This window comes from Leguminivora glycinivorella, chromosome 2 (genome assembly GCF_023078275.1).
Source record: "Leguminivora glycinivorella isolate SPB_JAAS2020 chromosome 2, LegGlyc_1.1, whole genome shotgun sequence".
Classification (NCBI taxonomy): domain Eukaryota; kingdom Metazoa; phylum Arthropoda; class Insecta; order Lepidoptera; family Tortricidae; genus Leguminivora; species Leguminivora glycinivorella.
Genome location: NC_062972.1, coordinates 15550951 through 15575147, shown reverse-complemented (window position 1 = coordinate 15575147; position 24197 = coordinate 15550951). Strand labels below are relative to the sequence as shown.

General features: G+C 38.2%; 2 protein-coding genes across 2 annotated transcripts in view; one reads left to right on the top strand and one right to left on the bottom strand.

Moving 5' to 3' along the window:
- The first annotated feature begins 4855 nt into the window (after window positions 1-4855).
- On the top strand, window positions 4856-7486 carry LOC125238571. Its single transcript, XM_048145914.1, has one exon. It carries the CDS (start codon window positions 4856-4858, stop codon window positions 7484-7486), a length of 2631 nt encoding a protein of 876 aa, XP_048001871.1.
- Window positions 7487-12351: 4865 nt separating this feature from the next.
- LOC125238561 (suppressor of lurcher protein 1-like) overlaps window positions 12352-24197 on the bottom strand; it is a gene marked incomplete at its 5' end in the record, with an annotated part of 46931 nt that continues 35085 nt past the window's right edge. Inside the window, 4 exons of the mRNA XM_048145903.1 lie at window positions 12352-12481; window positions 13179-13414; window positions 17961-18168; window positions 18678-18868. Coding sequence (XP_048001860.1) covers window positions 12396-12481; window positions 13179-13414; window positions 17961-18168; window positions 18678-18868 — 721 coding nt within the window. The remainder of the gene's footprint in view (window positions 12482-13178; window positions 13415-17960; window positions 18169-18677; window positions 18869-24197) is intronic.

Sequence of the window (24197 nt, the reverse complement as noted above, 5' to 3'; positions counted from 1 at the left end):
AGGCTCTAGACTCATATCGAATTGGGCACAACAAATGATTGTCTTCCATAGTATTTGACATAAAATAACAATATTTATAGATTTTGGGCATGAAAAGTGTATAATTACTGACGTATTTTCGATTAAAAATGTGTGTAATCTTTTAATTATTTTGGCCACCGAAAACACTGTCAGCGATGTACCTAGTGACGTCATTGAATTCAAACCTTACTGCATGTCAAAACAATCACTGACATATTGAACTTTATGCCTTCATACTTAAAAAGTCAGAAAATGTTGTTTTCGAATAGAATGACCTGATACACAGATAATCTATAGATTAACATGACTGTGTTGTTTTCGCCTGATTACGTAAAAGTATATTTTAAAAATATTTTTTGCCGTTTTTAGGGTTCCGTAGTCAACTAGGAACCCTTATAGTTTCGCCATGTCTGTCTGTCCGTCCGTCCGTCCGTCCGTCCGCGGATAATCTCAGTAACCGTTAGCACTAGAAAGCTGAAATTTGGTACCAATATGTATATCAATCACGCCAACAAAGTGCAAAAATAAAAAATGAAAAAAATGATTTATTAGGGTACTCCCCCTACATGTAAAGTGGGGGCTGTTTTTTTTTTCATTCCAACCCCAACGTGTGATATATTTTTGAATAGGTATTTAAAAATGAATAAGGGTTTACTAAGATCGTTTTTTGATAATATTAATATTTTCGGAAATAATCGCTCCTAAAGGAAAAAAGTGCGTCCCCTCTAACTTTTGAACCATATGTTTAAAAAATATGAAAAAAATCACAAAATTAGAACTTTATAAAGACTTTCTAGGAAAATTGTTTTGAACTTGATAGGTTCAGCAGTTTTTGAGGAAAATATGGAAAACTACGGAACCCTACACTGAGCGTGGCCCGACACGCTCTTGGCCGGTTTTTAAGTTATAATAAAATATGGTATTATTTTATTTTGGTTAATTGGACAGTACTTAATCATATATGACCGACTTCAAAAAAGGGTCAGCAAAGTAGCCTATTATTTAATTGCCAACAGTGGCCTTGTAACTTGCATATAGTTTACCTACCCCGTTTGGGAATACACTACAGGCGTGAGTTTATAAATGTAGAAAACAATTTTGCTTCACCTAAGCCACTATCATTTATGAGAACATAACAGCATATTTGTCACGAGTAGCGCGTAAATCAGCGTTATGGTGCCTTATGGCGGTTGTAATCAACAGCTCGTGTTTGTACTCATTATGCTGACAGCGTGTTGCGCGCTTAGGGATTAGCGTGGTGCCCGAACAGATTCAGGTTTTAATACCGTGTTAGTAAAATTGAAGTAAGGATGTAGCTGATTAGATTATTTGCCTCGTATTGTATCGATATCGTTTGTTTGTTTGCCCCAGCTGTCACCTACAGGATGTAGTGTGCAAAGATTTGCATTCGTATTGTTACGGAAACGTACGAACGTGTCATGCTATTTCAGTCAGTCTCAGTACAAGATGTACTGACATTGAGCTAGCATGACAAATAAGAACGTTTCCGGAAAAATACGAAGGAAACCCTTTTCGCACTTCATCTGTAAATTGCGTGGATTGCTAATATTTTATTTTGACAGGTGATACTTAGTACTACAAGTTACGATTTTTCCAGCATAGGTGTTATACGAAAAAAATACACGAGTCAGTTTTTCTTGTTGAATAAGGCCCCCGTGAAGCCACCTGATAAAAAAAAAAAAAATTTTGCTTTTTTTGTAGTGTTGTTCACACAGTCTTATTTCTTCAAACTTCAATTCCACATTTTCAATTGTAATTAAATGTAATCCACTTCCTAAAAGCATTGGAAATATCTATTTGGATATGTATGTTTAATTAAAACCATTCTTGTTAAATTTCCCGCGGAAACGTTCCATGAAATACGTTCACAAAAGACAGTTGTGGTTTGCAATTTCAAACATGACATAAATCGGTATCAAAGTTTCAGACGGAAGAGCATTTTCCTGTTTGGTGGAGAGTTTGTGGTCGCCAAATAGTTTAGGCCTCCTACTCTAAATTAACCACTTCAATGTCAGCTGTCGCCCACGTAATGAAGAGAATTGGAAACCAGTGTGTCAGTTTTGTTTCTACTTGAGAAACAATCAAACGCAGAGTTCTTAGAAGTTACATTGTTTCTACCTACATTAAATATCTACTTAGCTAAAGGTGCGAATCAAGGTCGCGTACAGAAATTTATTGTTTGAAGCATTTTTTTAAATATATTTTATCGTAGAGGAACATGATAATATTGTACTAAAATCGCCGTTTATAGAAATTGTCAGCAATGTAAACAAACTATTATATAAAATATGAATATTTTAGCACAATTTTACTATTTTAAAGGTTGAGGATCATAATGTGAGATGAATTGATTAAATAACACATGGATTTAGCGAGTATCTGATGAGTTAGGATGGAAAAGACATTTTGACTACAAGTGTTCCAAACTCTTTGCAGAATTGAAATATGTAGTATAGATTTGCCTGTCAATTTGGCATTATGTTTTTTGTTTAGTTATAAATTGTCATTGATTGTGTTTGGTTTTGTATCATTCGTAATTAGTTCCATACAGTCCATCTCCGCCTTTTTCATTGGTCCTTCGAGCCGGATTTATTCAGTGCCTATTTAGTTTCTGACAGTTTCGTTTACGTGTTTACATTTCATTTCGTTTCATTGTTTACATTCACATATTCACGTAGTTCTCATCGTACGATCACCCGTAGCAAAAGTAAAATAATGTCGGCTAATCCCGACGCCGTTTTAGCACCTCCACAGCCTTACAGCTCTGTTCCGCAAGGCGACAGGGCACCTAGCGTTCACACGGCGCAAAGCAAAAGCAAATCTTCTCGTTCTTCGGCGACCGTAAAAGCACAAAAAGCTGCAGCTGAAGCGATCGCTCTGCGCCGCCGCCTGGAGCGAGAGCAGCAGCTCGCCGCCCATGAGCGCGACCGTGAGCTATTTGGGCCAGATAGCATCCTTCGAAAACAGGCAGTGCAAAGAAATCGATCGACGCATCGAGAACGCCTGGAAGAGCTTCTGGTCCATGAAGACGCTAATGAAGGGCAACCTTCCACTGACACTAAAGCGCAAACTCGTCGACATGTGTATCCTGCCTATCCTAACATACGGCGCCCAAACTTGGTCATTGACGAAAGGCCAAAAGTCCCGACTCAAGATTTGCCAGCGAGCAATGGAGCGCAGCATACTCGGAGTCCGCAGAACCGATCGGGTTAGGAACACCGAACTGCGCTCCAAAACTGGTATTGTAGATATGGGTGTTAAGTCTGCAAAGCTCAAGTGGGATTGGGCAGGACATGTCTGCCGAATGCATCCAGATCGGTGGGCCAAATTGGCTACCGACTGGACACCACAGATTAGCCGGGGCAGAGGTAGGCCAAAGAAAAGATGGCGGGATGACCTCGACGCATTTTGCGGCGACTGGCCGGAGCAGGCGGCAAATCGGGATGAGTGGCGGAAGAAAGGGGAGGCCTTTGCCCAGCAGTGGGACACAATTATAGGCTAGGAAAAAAAAAAAAAAAAAAACAAAGTTGTCATCGAAAAACAAATATATTAAAAAAGAAATATGCGCATTTTGTGATAATGATCACGATATAAAAGATTGTTCAAAATTAAATTCTTTATCTGTTAATGAACGATGGCAGTGGTTACGTGAAGCCAAAGTCTGCTATAGGTGTTTAAAGGCTAGCCCACACCAGTGGAATACGTGCCGGGAGAGGCCGTGCGGCGTTGACGGCTGCCCAGTTCGTCACAACGCACTTCTTCATAAACAATTGTCAGCGCCTCCACTAGTCAACTTTATACACGCCCAGGAAACCAATAATAATGTTGGTGATACAATTAATATTAAAAATAACAACCCCACGTCATCTCACCAACCTACCGACGAAAAGGTAATAGTGTCTACTACCTCTACCGGCACACAAAAGTCAAATGAAAAAGTAGCTCACTGTTCCCGAGCTCACTTAAAGATCATACCTGTCACTGTCACGGGGCCTGCCGGGTCCTGTAACGTCTACGCGTTCCTTGATGACGGTAGTACTGCTAGTCTCATAGATTCCATCATTGCCACGCGTATAGGAGCGACTGGGCCAAAACAGACCATAACGGTAAACGGTGTGTGCCAACTCCAATGTGAGGCTACTATATCATACGTAGATTTTCAAATTAAAGGTAGGTACACAAATGAGACTTTTTCAGTGAAAAATGCTCGATGCGTGGATTCTTTAGGTTTGCGGACGCAGTCACTTAAACGTGAAGCGCTTGAATCCTTTTCACATTTGACTGACTTAGTCGACGTTCTAACATACGAAAGCGCTACACCGACTGTTTTAATAGGCGCCGAACATTGGTACTTATCAATCGCTCGTGCTGTTTGTGTCGGCGGTATTAACGAGCCAGCCGCCTGTTTAACAGCACTAGGATGGACTTTGTACGGCGTTGTCTCTAGTAAGACCAAGTTAGTTGAATTTATTAATTACACACACACAGAAATAAATAATGATAAAAACTTGGAGTCTCTAATCAAAGAATAATACAAACTAGACTCTACAGGAATCACAAAAACGGAAACATTGCATAGCAAACTAGACCAGCGCGCAGTCGACATTTTGGAAGCAACTGCCATACGACTGCCCACTGGTCGATTTGAAGTAGGCATGCCTTGGCGTGACAGTATACATCGTGTTCCTGATAGTTACCCACAGGCGATGTCACGTTTATTAAGTTTGGAGCGGCGCATGTGCAAAGAGCTCGATTTTGCTAAGTCATATAACACATTTATTAACAATATGATAACAAAAGGTTACGCCGAGGAATGTACACCAGAGACCTACTACGCGCGTACAATAGTACGCTACTAGAGTACAATAACAAATCTGACAACATTCGCCTCTACCTTCCACATTTTGGTGTATACCACCCTCAAAAACAAAAGGTTCGTGTAGTCCATGACGCAGCAGCCAAGAATGAAGGAGTCAGCCTGAACTCCTTATTGCTATCAGGTCCTGATCTTCTTCAACCTCTGCTGAAAGTCCTGTTTCGCTTTAGGGAATGTCGTGTGGGAATAACCGCAGATATTAAAGAGATGTTTCCCCAAGTGCGAGTAAGAGAGCAAGATAGGGACGCTCTTCGATTTCTGTGGAGACCCGATAAAACGATCGCTATTAAGGAGTACAGAATGACGTCTGTCATCTTCGGCGCCTGCTGTAGGCCCTTTATCGCGCAATTTATAAAAAACAAAAACGCTCTTGAACATGCCGATTTATACCCGCTAGCTGTGGATGCCATCTTGTTTAACCACTACATGGATGACTATATTGACTCTCAAGATGGCGTCGACGAAGCGGCTCAGTTAGCGGCAGACATTGTTACCGTGCACAATGCTGCCTGTTTCGAGATGCGACGATGGATCTCTAACGCGCCAGAGGCCCTGAAACTTGTCCCTGAGGACCTTAGAGCCACTCAGCCGTTAGAAATCGATCTTGGGGAATCCGCCAACAGCATCCGAGCCCTAGGCATAGCATGGAACCCTACTTTAGACATGTTAGGTTTTCGCACAGGTTTACTTGAAACTAGTTCACTAACAAAACGAAAAGTTCTATCACATGTCATGCGCGTGTACGACCCATTGGGTCTTTTAGGTCCTATAGTTATAAAGGGACGAATTTTGTTCCAACAGACTTGGAGATCTAACATTGATTGGGACACCGAACTCCCACAGACCGAATCATCTAAGTGGTTTGATTGGTTCCAAGAACTTTTAAAAGTTTCTTCGTTGAAGATCCCTCGTTGGTATTCAAAAATAAAAGGCTCGGAACCTTCATATCGAGAACTGCACGTTTATGCGGATGCGAGTGAGCTTGCCTACGCCTGTGTCGCATATTGGCGCTTAGTGTACCCTGACGGCAGCATCGAGCTCATTCTCATCGCAAGTAAAACGAGGGTCTCCCCACTTAAACCTATATCTATCCCGCGATTGGAGTTACAAGCCGCTTTGATAGCTTCTCGATTAGCACTCGTTATCAAGGACAGCCATCGTAAAAAACCAACGCGTACATATTTTTGGACCGAATCGATGACTGTCCTCCAATGGTTGCGTAGTGATGCACGAGCATTTAAGCCTTTTGTTGCCCACCGCCTAGGTGAAATATTAGAAAATTCTGCTGTCAAAGACTGGCACTGGGTACCGACAGACTTAAATGTGGCCGATGACGCAACTAGACTTCGTCCAATTGATCTAACCCTTTCACATCGGTGGTTTTTTGGCCCATCATTTATTTTAAAGTCCCCCGAGAACTGGCCCACAGAGCCACTTAATGTCACATCAAATCTCGAAGAACTTAAATGCCAACCAATTGAGTCGGTGGCGGTAACTTCAGTTATTGACGTTTTGCCAAATCCAGTCACAGCAAATCCAGAATATTTTAATGACTGGCTCCGTTTATTGCGTGCCAAAGCTCGAGTACATCAAGCTGTGGCAATTTTCGGCAACATTTTGGCCGCAATTATAAATTCTAAAGTAAACAATGGAGCGATTCCTTCTCGCTCGCGTTGTTCATCAACGTCCACCACTCACACACCCTTGAACGCAGACCTAATAAAAGCCGCTGAAAGGCATATTTTGCAACGGATTCAACTGGATAGCTTTTCCGAAGAGTTCCACTGTATTATCAACTCAAAACCGATTCCTTCAAATAGCCGTCTCACCAAACCATCACCCTCTCTGGGAGAAGATAATTTAATTCACTTGGCTGGAAGGATAAAAGCGGTAGAAGATATTGACCCAGAAACACGATCTCCTATATTACTAGATGGTCGTCACCCGATCGCACAGTTGTTAGTACAATTCTATCACAGACGAGCAGGGCACGCCAACAATGAATACGTCATTAATGACATAAGACAAAGATTCTGGCTTCTGAGGCTTCGAGATACAGTCAGATCAGTCGCTCATAAATGCCTGTTTTGCAAGATTCGTAAATCGAAGCCTATGAACCCGGCCACTGGAGACCTGCCACCTCAAAGGCTCGCACACCACCAGAGGGCATTCACCTTTACCGGCTTAGATTATTTCGGCCCTGTCAATGTCACAGTGGGTCGCCGCCATGAAAAACGTTATGTAGCCCTTTATACATGTCTCACAACACGGGCATTACACCTGGAATTGGTACACAGCCTTTCATCTGACTCTGCCATAATGAGCTTGAGGCGGTTTATTGCCCGAAGAGGTATCCCTAATACAATTTACTCAGACAACGGGACCGCCTTCGTTGGAGCAGACCGCATCCTACGCCAATTCTACTCAGATGGTATTAAAGAAGAAGCAGCGACTAGAGGTATCAGGTGGAGTTTTATCCCCGCTGCTGCACCTTCGTTTGGAGGATGCTGGGAGCGTTTGGTAAGAACAGTAAAGGTGGCGCTGAAAGCAACGCTTAACGAAAGGTAAGGAGTACCTAAAGAGGAGACATTGATGACGTTACTAATGGAAGCCGAAGCGATTGCAAATTCTCGCCCACTAACACATGTGTCTACAGACCCAGAGGATCCTACGGCCCTCACGCCTTTCCACTTCCTGATTGGAAGCCCTTCTAATCAAACACTGCCATCTGCCTTAGAAGACCGTGACCTTTTCGGACGCTTGGAGTGGAAAAAGGCAATCAGACCACTTTTGGAAGCGCTGGGTGCGTGAGGTATTGCCAACAATGCAAACACGAGTAAACGTAAAGGGAGATCGTGGGCAAGAACTACAAATAGGAGATGTGGTGATAATAGTGGACGAATCACTACCTCGCGGAACATGGCCAAAAGGAAGGATAACGAATATGTTTCCCAGAAAAGATGGCGTAAACAGGGTGGTGGACGTTGCGACCGCTGGGGGTACGTTACGCCGTCCCCTCAAAAAGTTGATTAGAATAACCTAAGACTAAGACTAACATTAGTAAGTAGGTTATTTAAGATTTAGGTTAGTTGGTGCATAGCTGCACGAGGGGCAGGATGTTCCAAACTCTTTGCAGAATTGAAATATGTAGTATAGATTTGCCTGGCAATTTGGCATTATGTTTTTTGTTTAGTTATAAATTGTCATTGATTGTGTTTGGTTTTGTAATCTCATAATATTTATTAAATATACATTTAAAAGGTAAAACAGCAGTTATCATTCGTAATTAGTTCCATACAGTCCATCTCCGTCTTTTTCAACAAGGTTTGTTTACATTGTTCAGAAATTCTATTGACGGCGACTAGAAGAGACGGCATTAAATTTTCTAGACACTTACATACAAAAGAAAACATCTACTTGCAAAATTGTTGTCAAAGAAGCACTAGTTGCCTACTGAACATTTCAAAAATTACATATAAATCAGACCCTGCTCGGCGGGCCTTCGGGCGATCCAAAATTCTGCGGGGTCCAGTACCCGCGACGAAAAAACTTTCAATTTATGCCAGTTTCAGGTGTTTTCAGAGGTATTTTATAAAAAAAATACGAAACGGAATGCGGACTTTTTGTAATTTTAAACTTTCTGTTTTTCATGCTATATTTATGTAGGGGCTGAAACATGTACCTACATGTCCTACATGTACCTTATACCTGGTATTTGTACCTTCGGCGCGCTGGTAGCCTAGCGGTAAGTACGTGCGACTTTCGTTCCGGAGGTCGCGGGTACGAACCCCGGCTCGCACCAATGAGTTTTTCAGAATGTATGTGCGAAATGTCATTTGATATTTGCCAGTCGCTTTCCAGTGAAGGAAAACATCGTGAGGAAATCTGACTAATTCCAATAAGGTCTAGTTTACCCTTCGGGTTGGAAGGACAGATGGCAGTCGCTTTCGTAAAGACTAGTGCCTACGCTAAATCTTGGGATTAGTTGTCAAAGCGAACCCCGGGCTCTCATGAGCCGTGGCAAATGCCGGGATAACGCGAGGAGGATGATGATGATGTACCTTCGGTTTTCTTTTTTTTAGTAAATGTTTAGGTAAATCATTGCTCTTCTACTAATATTAGTGATTATTGCCCCAAGCGAGTTTTTTAACGCAGTTTAACCCCTCGTATGCTTAAACACGGATCCGTGCGTGGGAATATTAATCTATTGTTTTAAATGTCAAGGTCACTATTTCAATGATCAAAATAGACAGGCCGCATACGAGGGGTTAATATTATAATTTTTTCTCTTTTCGCAATAAAGGTGTATTAATTATAATTTACTTTCCCTTTTGTTTCTACTATAAAATCAACTATAAATGGTACCAAAATGTATCCGTACACACAAATAGTTCGTAGGTAAAAATACTTAAAAATAAATTGCAATACACTTACGGAACTCTGAAAGCCTTTGCACGCAAACTTCTATCCGAAATGGTCTACAGGATTTAAAGGTTTTGCCATCCATTTCAGGATTCGTACTACGATATAAATTACCGGAGAAACGTTCCAAGGAAATGTCGACTTGGGTATAATTTCCTCACTCTGTCACATTTGCAGATCAGAATAATGTACCTATTATAAGACTGATATTAAACACTTCTGTATAGAATAATAATCAGTTTTAGATTTTAATATTGTTTTGAGCAGAATTGCCTGCAAACGATGCTAATAATCTTAGAAATAAATTTAAAATTACGGGTTCGACGGATTTCTACAGGATCTTGTGCTGCATTATTTGCTGTATTTCGTGGCGTCTTGGTACCTAGCTAAGAATAATACAGTAAAATTTTCTACTTTTTGTTTTTATTTAAGTCTTTGTTGTTAATCGGTCTTCATCAGGCACCAAAATAGAATTTCCAATTTTACCGAAGGTCATGTCATTGAAGGATACAATCAGATCGCGACAGCAACAGTATTGCTGTTGCAGCGTTACGCTCTCATGGCTCTAAAAATAAGATCCTGTTAGATATTTGCTATGGCATTTGCTATGGAAAATTACCAGTGCTTAATATTATTATTAGGTACAGGTGACTGGCAGTTTACGTAATATAACCGTAATGACCACTGACATGGGCCACCCTAGCGTTTTTCGCACGAGGCGAGACGGCACATTTACTTAATCCTTAGCGGTATTACCGCTGCGTGCATGTCGTGTTCTATTTTGTATGAAGCCGTATAAATAAGGCAAAAATGTTATATCCACGCTAATATTACAGGAAGTAGTTACGAAATAAGCGTAGGTAGACGTCGGATCAGAAATGAACATCCAGAGAGTTCCTATTAACAATCTGAAGTGTAATTAAAGTGACATTCAATTACTTACCTACATACAGCGAATGGTTGACGCTAGCGTAAAGGATTTATCAGTAGTAAGTGAAAATCTATCTTCATTTAGTTCAAAATGCCGGTCCCTCAAGCAAATACTCGGATTTTCCTCGAGACTCTCTAAAACGTCAAGTTTGAATTCCGATATTGATCTCTAAGTCGTCGTGACTCGAGTGCTAACAGAATTGTGATGTGCTACTACAACGATTCCCAATTCAAGGTGTTTTCACAGTCTGCACCTGCTAGTCTCGATTGTATGATATTAAATTGATTAAATTATGTATTTTTATAAACGTAAAAATACATATATTTTTATTATTTATTTATTTATTTAAACTTTATTGCACAGTAAAAAAATGTACAAAAGGCGAAGTTAATACCAAAAGGCATTCTCTACCAGCTAACCTTTGGGCCAAACAGAGATCAATAAGAGCTAATAAATATTTCATACAAAATCAACTTAAGCAGCTAAAAAAAATATATTTAAAAATGCTAAATTAAATTAATAAAATAATTAAATTAACTAAATTTCATGGAACAGTAGTTGGGACATTTTTAATAAACTTAAGCAGTTAAAAAAAAAAGTTCATATTGGTCTCCTATACAGAGTGGGGCCTACATAACAAAGGCGAAGAATTGAACTGTAGGCTATTCTACTTATACTGATCAACATTTGTTCAGTGACTTTTAAAAATTATGAAGTCTTCAAATTTTTAATTTTTCATACAAAATAAATATTAGCTTCAATGTACGCCATTATTGTTGTCATTGACGTTGTCTGTCACACTTTAGACTTAACAGAATTCGCAATACATTACCTCTTAGAAAAAACTTTCAAGGGCGATAAAAATCAAAATACAAGTTATTTTTAAAAGTCGCCGAACAAATGTTGATCAGTATAAGGAGAATAGCCTAGAGTTCAATTCTTCGCCTTTGTTACAGGCCGCACTCTGTATTGCCTGGCATCCGCACCTTTGCACTGAATATCAAACACGCAGCCCAGCACACAAAGCAAACACATCGAATAGTAACTCAACCATAGTATTATGTAACCTACTTTAAACAGCCATGAAATTTAGCTACGAGTATACTGTAACACAGCTGAATCAACGACATTCATCAAATGTGAAGGATACCAATATGTGTTCAACATACGTTACGGAATATACAAAGGCAGAATAGCAAAAGGAGTGTACCAGTTTTTAATGGGTTCGCAACGCGCACGTGACACTCCTTGAGTTGCAGGCGTCCATAGGTGACGGTCACCGCTTTCTATCAGGCGGACCTTGTATGCCACCGACGTAGTATATAAAAAAAGCAACTTACCGTAATTACTCTCTTCATGTAGACGACCTGGCAGGCAAGAGTGGGTGCGCGATACATGATAAAACATCAGCCGTCCCTATCGCACTATTAGGTAGTAAGTGCGACCATGCTTGCCTGCCTGATAGTGACTGAGCCTTCAAAGCCGATGGTTTTGGGTTCAAGTCCCAGTAAGGTAAGGGCATTTATTTGCGTGATGAATGTAGGTAATACATACAATATAAGTATATATCTTCGTGTCTTCATTATGTGAGTGTGTTTAGTAGAACGTCCCACTTCGGTTACCATTAAGGTGAGATTTACTTATCTTTATATGAATAAACTGACAAAGCGATTTTATAGCAGTCAACAAAGTGGGACGTTTTCCCGTGCACACTCACATATGTACAACTAGATATTTAAACCAAATCAAATTATAAACCGACACGACTAAAAGTCATGAAACGAAGCTGATATTTGCTACATTACTTTTCCAATTAATAAATTTTGGTATTAATTACACACAAACACACATTAACACTTGATTGAATCAACATTTGGTAGAATAATAATTTGATAATAATGGAATTATCCATCCACATGCGAAAAATTAAACTGTTAAGCACATTGAATAAAGCTCCAGCCCGAAAATATATTGGTACTGATATCGCAGATCAGCAAATTATGTATTTAGTCAATATTATTCGGCTGCTCGTAATACTTCCAGATTTTAATTTACTGGAAAATTTCAATAAAACACGGAACCAACAACAAAATATTTAATTAAATTATCTTCACATAGAAATGTTCAACATTTTAGAAGATAGCTGTAGAATTCTCGGATGATGTCAAACGCGAATGTCAGGAATATCAGCTTTGATGTGTGGGACGATCCTGGAACAATGGATACGGTAATATGATAAAGCGATATCTAACAAAGCATTATATCAGATAGCACATTGCTTTTCGCTGATGAGACTTTATTATATTAACTGCGTATTATTGTCGTCAGATTGATAACAAAGACGTCCATTCGTCAGTTCAAAGGACAAAAAATATACAGAGTAAAATAGAACCTCCTCCTTTTTTGAAGTCGGTTAAAAAAGGGCCGTTCAAAAATTCCATAGTGACTTTTGAGGTCATAATGAACAACTTTTATTATGAGACCAATGCTGAAAAAGCAAAAAATGTTGGCATTTCGACTATCATGATGTCGCTCATTTCTATGGAACAGCCAAAATTTTTTTCGCGATTTCAGCATTGGTCCCATAATAAAAGTTGTTAATTATGACCTCCTATGCAAAGTTCAGGTCCTTTTTATTTCAACGTGTATATTTGGAATGGCAATCACGAAAATCAGGTTTGTCTCATATGAAATATAAAACCGAGTTAAAATCAAAGATTTTGCCTTGCATTTACATATGTTCCTTAGTGTGAATGCTACAACGATTGGATCCGCCTCACGGAATAGTTGCGTTACTGCACGCTTGGCTCGTAAGTCTTTCTTGGTCCCCGTAAGACTCGTCGATATTTATGGTTACCTAATATAATATTATGTCAGTGGGTAGTGGGTACTATATTAATTTCGTACCTGCATTATCGGAATCCGGCATTGTTATGCTATGCATAACAGAATCTCTTAGAAAAATGTAATCGGCTTTGAATCCAGTGCCATCAAGCCTGTCATTTGATCTAAAGGTGACCCTCAGGAAGTTTCGTTCAGATTTGAATTGAAGTTCTTTCAGCTGCCCGCAGTGCCTATGGCCTTCTGTATCCACTATTTTGTTCGAAATTTGTACATAGTCGCTTGCCGACACGGCTTCGCATCTGAAATCAAATTAAGTATGGAAAAAAGTTTGTTTTGTGAATACAAATAAAAGTCTACTGTTTCGTTTGGTGCAACTAATGCTTATTTAGTAATTTCTTTTTCGTAATTCTTTAAGTAAATGGCAAACAGTAGATAGTTCGAGAATTTATCGTACTTGTAATGTAATTTCACGGAGCTTTAGGATCATGAATATGTAAAGGCAATATAAATTCAGTAAATCGGCTGCCAACATTCCTAAATCGTGTCAACGGCATTCCGGGCGAGAATAGGTAATATGTTGTTCTGTTCCGTAACATAAGGTACCCTATAATTTTTCATTTCGTTTCACATTTACTCATGTAAAATTATAGGTATAAAAATTGTTTTACTCACTTTTTTTACATCATTAGTACCAATAGTATCTGAATCTATACTGAATAAAGCTATCGTAAGAGCTATAATGGGAAGGTAACTTATATAATTTATTTGTTCTACTCCCGTAGTGTTATTCGTTATTCGTCATTTACAGTGTCGTGCATAGATATTTAAAACCCTACATAAAAGATGCCAGCCCCCGCCCGGCGCCCCGCGCACCTACGCGTACGATATAGCTCTTAAAGCATTGTTAGGAAGCCTTTAAGGGATATAGCGAGGGCGCGGGCGCCGGGGGTTGGCGGCGGCGGGGGGAGTGCGGGCGACAGGGTGAGTGCAGGAACAGAGGAGAGGCCGACAAGTCAAAATACAGGAAATAGTGTGAATTTCACGAAAGTTATTCTAGAAAACTATGAAAAAGTAAGTGCATGGTCGTAGAAAATAGTTATTTGTTTTACAAGGGGGCAAAGTAGTTGTTTAACCGCACGTGCCAATATTGATACCCGAGCAAGCGAAAGATTCCAATATTGAACCGCGAGCGTAGCGAGTGGTTCAAAAAGTGGAATCTTGAGCGTTGCGAAAATTGTATCAAGGCACGAAGGTTAAACAAACTTTTTGCCACCGAGTGAAACACAAAATTTTTCACCACACCAATACGAACAAAATACTCACTATTAAACATCAAAATTAATCAAATCCATCAATTTATTCAATATTTATGATTCAAAATCATCATTTATAGGTAAAATCTAGCAGCCAGATTAAAACATCGAGTTAAAATATGTATGAAATTACTTTGCCCCCTTGTGGATAAAATGCAATTTTGCTATCTGTTTTCGAATAGCAAAGAGAGCCTTTACCAGTTGGTGTGGTGAAAAGTATTATAATTATGCAACGGTGTTTAACTGAGTCAAAAAATACTCGTGGAGTCTTTATTAACAATTTTCGGCTTCGCCTCAAATTGTTACTCACGCCACTCGTCTTTTTTGACCTCACTTAAACGCCAGTTGCATAAAATACTATATCCGTGTAATATTATATTGCGAAATACATTATATTCTAAAAGGAACATTTTTAAACTATTGTAACGTTTACGTGCCAAGCATGGTCACCAAACTTTAAATTGATACGACTATCATAATTCTAATATACATATTAAATATTACATTCCGGTTTAAAAATATATTCAAAAGACGCATAACCTGACTAGAAGCATATTTTACACTTTTCGGTTCCGTACTAAAAGTAAACAAAAGGAACCCTTACGGCGCCGCTCTGTCCGTCTGTCTATCTGTCCATCACATATCTAAATATCTCGAGAACTGCTTAAGCTATCGATTTGAAATTTGGAATAGTTATGAACATTGTTAATCTCTACAAATTGAAGATATCATTTTTTTTAATTTATTAATTATAGATGGCCAAAATGAAAGGGGAGGCAAACTATAAATTACTGGGGCAAGTGGGGTTATTGTTAGAAAGAGCTCAATTGTATGTATGTACAATGTTTGATATGTATCAAAACTATTTTTTTTTTGTTCTGAAAAAAAAATATATGGAAAATGTAAAAAAATACCGCCGCCTTAATTACGAAAATTTTACATAACACTGGATTTATGACAAATATTACAGGAAAAATAAAACCATGTCTGTATTTTGGAAGCTTTTTTTAATTTGGTAGATTTTAACTTTCAATTTAAACACTTTTGTCGCTATATTTTTTAGGGTTCCGTAGTCAACTAGGAACCCTTATAGTTTCGCCATGTCTGTCTGTCCGTCCGTCCGTCCGTCCGTCCGTCCGTCCGTCCGTCCGTCCGTCCGTCCGTCCGTCCGTCCGTCCGCGGATAATCTCAGTAACCGTTAGCACTAGAAAGCTGAAATTTGGTACCAATATGTATATCAATCACGCCAACAAAGTGCAAAAATAAAAAATGGAAAAAAATGTTTTATTAAGGTACTCCCCCTACATGTAAAGTGGGGGCTGATTTTTTTTTTCATTCCAACCCCAACGTGTGATATATTGTTGGATAGGTATTTAAAAATGAATAAGGGTTTACAAAGATCGTTTTTTGATAATATTAATATTTTCGGAAATAATCGCTCCTAAAGGAAAAAAAAAGTGCGTCCCCCCCCTCTAACTTTTGAACCCTATGTTTAAAAAATATGAAAAAAATCACAAAAGTAGAACTTTATAAAGACTTTCTAGGAAAATTGTTTTCAACTTGATAGGTTCAGTAGTTTTTGAGAAAAATACGGAAAATTACGGAACCCTACACTGAGCGTGGCCCGACACGCTCTTGGCCGGTTTTTTTTTTACTTTTGTTCTTGAAATGAATACAAGATTTTTCAGTACAGATGGTCGTTTTTTTACGCACTAGTTCGAGAAGTGGTTCATTATATGCCAGGTCGAAACTTCGGAGGCTCATCTGTACTGAAAAACGTCGTACGATACACGTGCGAAAAAGAAATTCGTAACTCGTGTCGATTTAAAACACTCCCTTCGGTCGTGTTTTAATTTATCGCCACTCGTTTCGAACTTCCTTTTTTACTCACTTGTATCGTAATGTACTATTACGTAAAATATCTTCTTTCAAATAAAATACAAACTGCCGATATCGGTTAACATTATAAAAAAATATCCCTGAAAAACCAACTGAGAAATGGCGCTATGCACAATAATACTCATTGGTCCATATTGTATACAGTCTTAAGAGTTATCTGAGAAACTTGAGATTATTTTCTATTGAAAGTTTGCACGGAACCCTCGGTGGGTGAGTCCGACTCGCACTTGGCCGGTTTTTATACACGCACATATTATTTAATAAGAAGTACGTATGTGTAATTATGTACTTCAATATACCATCCGGTAATATCCGATATTTCAACAGAACACGACATTTTCTACATAACTTTTTCTAGAAAAAAATTTGTGTTTTAGCATATTCCGTTTATATTCAATACAAAGCGTCACTACCCTATTGTGTGTGACTAGACGTTAACACGGGACGTGCGGAATAAAATCCCACCGCTCGACGTTTGTCAGGCGCACACCGCGCTAATATATTTGGGACAAGACGTGGATAGGGCATGGAATTTGTCAGTACGAATCTTTGAACATATAGTTGTAGTTGGATTTGTGGTTTTTGGATATTCTAAACACTAACCTTACGTTTCTTGGCGATAACCTAACCACAAAATTTAAATTTTGAAAAAAAAACCCCGACCGCGACATAGTGGACCGATTTTCATGAAACATGGCTAAGAACTCTCCCGACTAACTCAGCTTTCAAACAAAAAAATAAACAAAATCGAAATCGGTTCATCCGTTCGGGAGCTACGACACCACAGACAGACACACACACAGACAGACAGACACGTCAAACTTATAACACCCCGTCGTTTTTGCGTCGGGGGTTAAAAATACTATCAAGTAATGTTAAATTTTGATATAGTTTCATCCATAGATATCCCCAGCTTTTGGTGGTGAGGCTGAGGACATTTTTTAATAATAAAGAAAGAAAGAAAGAGAAATATTTTTTTTTTTACACACACATCAACATAAACAGTAAGAACAAACCATAAAAAATAAACAGACTATGTGTGATAACAAAAAGTCATCATCGCCCTCCCTGCGTTATCCCGGCATTTGCCTCGGCTCATGGGAGCCTGGGGTCCGCTTTGACAACTAATCCCAAGATTTGGCGAAGGCACTAATTTTACGACAGCGACTGCCATATGACCTTCCAACCCGAAGGGTAACTAGGCCTTATTGGAATCAGTCCGGTTTCCTCACGATGTTTTCCTTCACCGAAAAGCGACTGGCAAATATCAAATGACATTTCGCACATAAGTTCCGAAAAACTCATTGGTACGAGCCGAGTTTCGAACCCGCGACCTCCGGATCGAAAGTCGCACGCTCTTACCGTAACAGCAAAAAGTATCTAGCATAAATAATAAAATTTTAAGACCCGGTTTGTTTAATATCCTGCATCAAATTGAAAGTGGGCAAAATTTATTTTGATTATGATCCATGATAGGAAGGAACAAAATCGGCTTATTCATATAATATCTACAAAATACATTATTATTTGTGATTAGTTCCTTTGGATAAATTATAAAGACATTGACTTCAATTTCACATCGTTAGAAATCACCAATCAACACAAAAAATCATTAAAATTAAACATTACTTACGGTACCACACCTTCCACGTCAAAATAAGTAAAGTGTAGATGCACTTTTTCGTTTTCATTTCCATAGAAAAAGTAATTGCATTCTGTGTCCCGTGGATAAAGGCCGGGGTAGTTCGGTGACGTCACGGCTCCTCGGCTCCATTCGCTGCTATTAAATACGAAGGCACATGGAAATTCCAAAAGTTGCGTCCCCGTCGCTATTCCATAATCTAAAAAAGTTAAAATGTTAAAAATTTCCAATATTTACTCATAATCAATTTGTTAGTTTAATATTTGAGTAAAGTGAGATACAGAAATCCGACATAAAATGAAACGAATATATATTCGAGGAAAATTAAATTTTCATAGGTGCATTAGGGTAATTCCGAATGACAGAAATGCTCGGATAATTCCGAAAGGGAATCTTGATATGGTGGAAATAATGATGATTTTATGCGACTTTCGTAATTACCCTAATGCACCTTACCAATGATGGAAAAAAATGACTGTTGTTTAAACTACAATTTTGGTTCGTAATGTCGAAAACTGGCTTGATTGTGTAGTAAATTTTTTATTACAACTAGGTGTCGAAACGATTTAATTGATTATTCAAAAAAAAAACTAAGCACTTGACTTTACTAACCCTGACTAGAGGCATATTATTTTGCCCCAAATTTAAAAACACAAAAACGATACCACTAATAACAATGTTATCACAACCAAAACAGAGAATACTAACCTTCTACAAAATAGTACGATATCTTAAAACCCCTACTATGTCTCGACGAGTAAATCCCCCGAAACTCAATAGACATTTTCGGTCCATTCGACATTATTGGCTTTGGTACATCGTTCCCACAAAAGGAAGCCATCTTTTCAAGTCGACCGTCTACATACAAAAACACGTCCAGAGAATCCATGCTCTCGCAGCTGAAACAGAAAGATTCAATGAATAGTATTTACAAGGATTTTAGGTGGTGGCTTACGTTTCGAAGATTCGAACCAGCTTATCTTAAAGAATGGAGTCTGTGTGAAAACACTCGCTCGGTCTGTTTCTGAACTGGATTCAAACAGGACAAGTTGTTTTTCTCTCTCAAAAATACATCGACTTTACTTCAGCTTCAGCTATTATTTTATATTTATTTTGAAGTAAGCTTTATACGGCATAGGGACAAATTATTATTAATTGTTTATATTATTCTGATATTTACAGGTATGATTTAATTTGAATAACGACTAAGATGCTAACTCAAATACCAGGCATCCAACCTTACATTCGTGAAACGCTACTTAAAGTGATTGTAGGTGCAATATCTCTACCTCTATCAATTTATCAATCGTCAATTAAGAAGTACCGTTTTCATGACTAACCTAACAAAAGTAGAGTCTGGGTAATTATCTAAGTGAAATAATAAATTATTTATTTATTTATTTATTTAAACTTTATTGCACAATTAAAAAAGTACAAATGGCGGACTTAATGCTAGCAGGCATTCTCTACCAGTCAACCATGGGCTAAACCGAGAGATCGTGTTGGTGCAGGGTCATAATTATTCATGAAATTCTGCATGAAACGCAACTCTATTACGACAAAGATAAGAAACTTTTCTTACTATTTAAATGGGACGATATACAGGACACAGGAGGGGTCAATTCTCCATACAAACGCTGTCGACTATTTCCTCCCTGGTTTTTGAAGATAGAGCAATGATTTTTTTCAACACAGATTATTATTATTTTTATCTGTATCGGACCGTGTTGATTTTTTTGATATTCTTATTTTTAAAGACGCTAGACCCCATCAAATTTTCCAAAAACGGTCTTATTGGTTATGGCGCAAAAAAGGTGTGCTACTCAAAATTGGTAAAACTTACCCAAAACTAAACTAAACGGTCCGACACAGATTATTTCATTGTTATTCAGATTCTCAAATTTCGTTACGATTGATTAAGTTTTGAAGGAGGAAACAGTCGAGAGCGGAACCTCGATTTTAAGGATTTTTTCACAATATCTTTCAACTGAGTTGTACTGAATGGACAATTTTTTTTTCGATAAATCTAGTTTTTAATACTAGTATATTTAACTAAAATTCCCAAATTGAAAAGGGGGGTCCTTTCCATTTGAGTATTTTCTGTTTTCTTAAGAATGAGCTAAGAGGATATATTTTTGAGCCTTAAGAGTTTCATCCCCTCTTTTAAATATGACAATAATAAACCTACTACTAATGGCCCATTTACGCAGAAAATGACAACACGATTTATATTTTAGATAAAATTTGATACTTGTGTATTACAGATTTTAGGATTTATAGGAATTTTCCGTATGACTTTTGTGCAATATAATATTCACTTATGACTGTATATTGTATAGACTTAAACAGACAACAGCCTTTCTAAAAACTCTCAACTTTAGTATGTGCATGGCATGTGATGTCATGTCACGTGACACGAATCATTTACATAAGTACCTTCAATCACTTACTGAGTGCGTAACATTATTACGATGGCTTCCTGTACTTTTTGTACAAACATTGTTTTTATTTCTTGCATAGTTCATGATTACTTTTATAAAGCACCACATTGGTGGCAAACAAGCATTTACCTCGCCCGATGGTAAACAGTCATCGTAGCCTATTGAGGCCTGCAACTTAAGAAGTGTTACCTGCGCATTGCTTACCGTTTAAGAACCTGTCAATCCTTTTTTTGATGGCCGCTATATTGTAGACCGTCAGGAAAACCATGGCTTTAGTGCGTTTTCACATTATCCGATCCAATATCGGATGTCGGACCGATATCCAATATATTTACGCCGCCATCTTTGATTCTTCCTTAGAAAACCTTCAGACTTCCGATATCGGATCGGATAATGTGAAAACGCACTTAGGGTCTACAGAATCCTCACAGATTAATACCCTGCCGATGCATGGCAAGCGATGCGGTGATAGAAAACGGCCATCGGCGTCATGTCAAACATTATCGTAACTTAACGTAACTTGATCGTAACAAAAAATGTATCGGGATATTTTTAGACATAAAAAAAGCATTTGATACAGTCTCTGTCCCATTGCTTCTTAAAAAATTGGAAAATATTGGTATACGAGGCACGCCGTTGCAACTCTTCAATAATTACCTCAAAAATAGGTCACAACTTGTAAGAGTTGGAGATTTATGTAGTAAAGAAGAAAATGTAGAATACGGCGTGCCGCAAGGTAGTGTCCTGGGTCCAACATTATTCCTCATTTACATTGATGAACTATGTCGTAATCAGGGATCGGATACCGGTATTTTTTTCGGAACGGTTCCGTACGTTGACCCGAGAACTTTACTTTAGCGTTTCTGGTTCCATTAACCGGTATTCTTTTTCGTTCAGTGAACGAACGTTTATGAGTGAGAACTGTTCCGAAGAACAGAATTAAATGATACGTTCTTTAAAGAACAGTTCGCGGGAACGGAATTAAATGATACGTTCTTTAAAGAACAGTTCGCAGGAACGAAATTATTTCGGTTTTTCTATTTCCAAGAATTTGAACGAACAGTGCAAGCGGTGTCGGCCAAGGCCATCACTTTAGTAACTTTAGTTTGATTTGAGACTAGCGGTGAGTAAACGTGGCGTCGAACGAAACACGAAACAAATACGTCGAAAACATACTGCACCACAACCACAATGAAGTAAGTTTTTTTCTTTTAATTTAGTGCTTTCAATTTTACCGATTTTAAAATTTAAATAATGTCACGACGCTTAAGTATTTATTTACAGGCAATCGTACAGTCCAAGGTCAAATAAGTACGCGACTCCGCTATTAGCAAGAGCGAGAGAGCTGAATAACTTTCTCATTCTAACAAACATCAGCGTCCTTATTTGACCTTGGTTTGGTACGGTCATCCCATCTGTAAGCACTTTTGTGAGATGGACTTCCGAGCAAAGCGGTTCTGTTGCAATGGCCGTACCTTTCAAGGTCAAATAAGGACGCGACGCCGCTATTAGCAAGAGCGTGAGAGTTAAATAACTTTCTCATTCTAACATTTCTAACAAATAGCAGCGTCCTTATTTGACCTTGGTACGGTCATCTCATCTGTGTGCGTAGTTGAATGCACAAACGCTCACAGCCAGACTACATTTCTACAGCATATATATATATATATATATATGTAGTGTATATGTGTGTGTGTGTGTGTGTGTGTGTGTGTGTGTGTGTGTGTGTGTGTGTGTGTGTGTGTGTGTGTGTGTGTGTGTGTGTGTGCGTGCGTGCGTGCGTGCGTGCGTGTGCGTGCGTGCGTGTGTGTGTGTGTGTAATATACACTACTTTCCCATTAATTGTGACGTTTTAAATTAAAAGGGCTCTCATCGTTGGTACTGTAGATAGTCAATTACCATAGAAATTACATCAGCTACTATCAACAATGGACCTTTAGGGTCAGTTGCACCAAACCGTCTGTCACCGTTAAAGCATTCGTTAAATTTTATTGTATGGACAGTTCCATAGGCGTCTGCTGCGTGACGATGATGTGTGTGTCAAATGTGGTTGATGCAACTGGCCCTTAGTCTAAAAACGTCACAATGAAAGATGTGATATATGCAATTAGTCACAAAAATAAATTGTTTATAGTATTCAACACTCCCGTGTCCCAGAACTCGAAGAATCCCAATTCATCCAATGTTCTTATACTGCTGCGAGTGAAAGGGGCACTAATGATGATATTTATGACTTGATCGATGCACAGAATGAGCCACTGAGTAAGTACTTACCTATACTAAACCTTCATAAACCTAAATACTGAAACTCTGCCCGGTGGTTCGGTGTTAGGGCTTGCAATTATCCGTCCAATTCGAAATCCGGATGATTCGACTCGATATTTGAAAATCCGGATATTCGGATAAAACGGATATTTCGAATATTTTTTATTTTATTTAATAAATCTCATAATTAGTAACATAATTATGTACTACGATACGAAAAAAACGCCGTAGGAAATTGTTATTTTATAATCAGGCTTCAGCTGTTGTTCGTAACCTTAATGTTAGGTTAGGTTACTTAGTTATTTCATTCTTGCCTTTTTTATGAAATGACTTCAGTTGCCCATAAGATATATGATTTTATTTTTATGTAATTTTGACTAATATTTGATATTAATGAATTTTAATGCTAGAGACATAATCTGATTGCCATATGAGGCAAAACGTCATGTTGTGATCGTTTAGATCGAATATTACCTAAAAAAGGTATTACCTACCTACTCCTTGTTTAAATATCAGATTGCATTTACGAGGTTTTCATTGCCGATTTATTCAAATGCAAAAAGAACTATGACATATTACAAACACCATTTAGCTTTGTTAAATAACAAGGCTGAATGATCTTTCTCTCTAATAATTTTCACCTCTTATCTTTGATGACTTCGTGACTCCATTCCAGTTACACTTGGGACTCTCGGGTAGACGTTCTTAGCCAGAGGGCCTTACGTTACGTATACAGCGAAAAAGTTTTGGTGTTGCAACACTTGCAACCTATTTTGAAAGGATAAAATGTAAAAGCGTATCTGCTTAACTACTTCATCTTGTTCTGCAGTTCAATACTAAACAGGTCTTCCGCCGCGGGATACATAGAAGACTTCTTTTTGTCAGAAAATTTGAACAGTTTTAGTTCTGTTAGCAATTTATTTATTTATTTATAATGTATTCGGATGCTAACAATAATGAAAGTGCAGCGTTTGATACGGTACTCAGTGTCACTTGATTGATTGAGTTAAATTGATATACATTTACATGAGATTATCCACAAATATTCATGAAAAAAACCCTGCCTGCTAAGCCGCGGTCCCGGCGGATTCGAATCCCGGTAAGGGCATTTATTTGTGTGATGAGCATAGATATTTGTTCCTGAGTCTTGGATGTTTTCTGTGTATATAAGTATGTATTTATCTATATAAGTATGTATTTATATCGTCGCCTAGCACCCATAGTACAAGCTTTGCTTAGTTTGGGGCTAGGTTGATCTATGTAAGATGTCCCCCAATATTTTTGTTTATTATTTATTTACTTATTAAATAAGGTAGTAGTGCCTCAAGGAGTAATTTTTGATATAAATCGCTTTAATATCGTAAATGTGTTAATTTTACTTTAAAATTTGTTTTCCAAATGAGCTTCTTAAAAATTGCAATGGTATTTCTGTCATTCACAATATTCGAATTATTCGTTTTATCCGGATTTTAACGTGCAAATTATCCGAATTTCAAAATCAGCGGATATCCGGATTACAAGC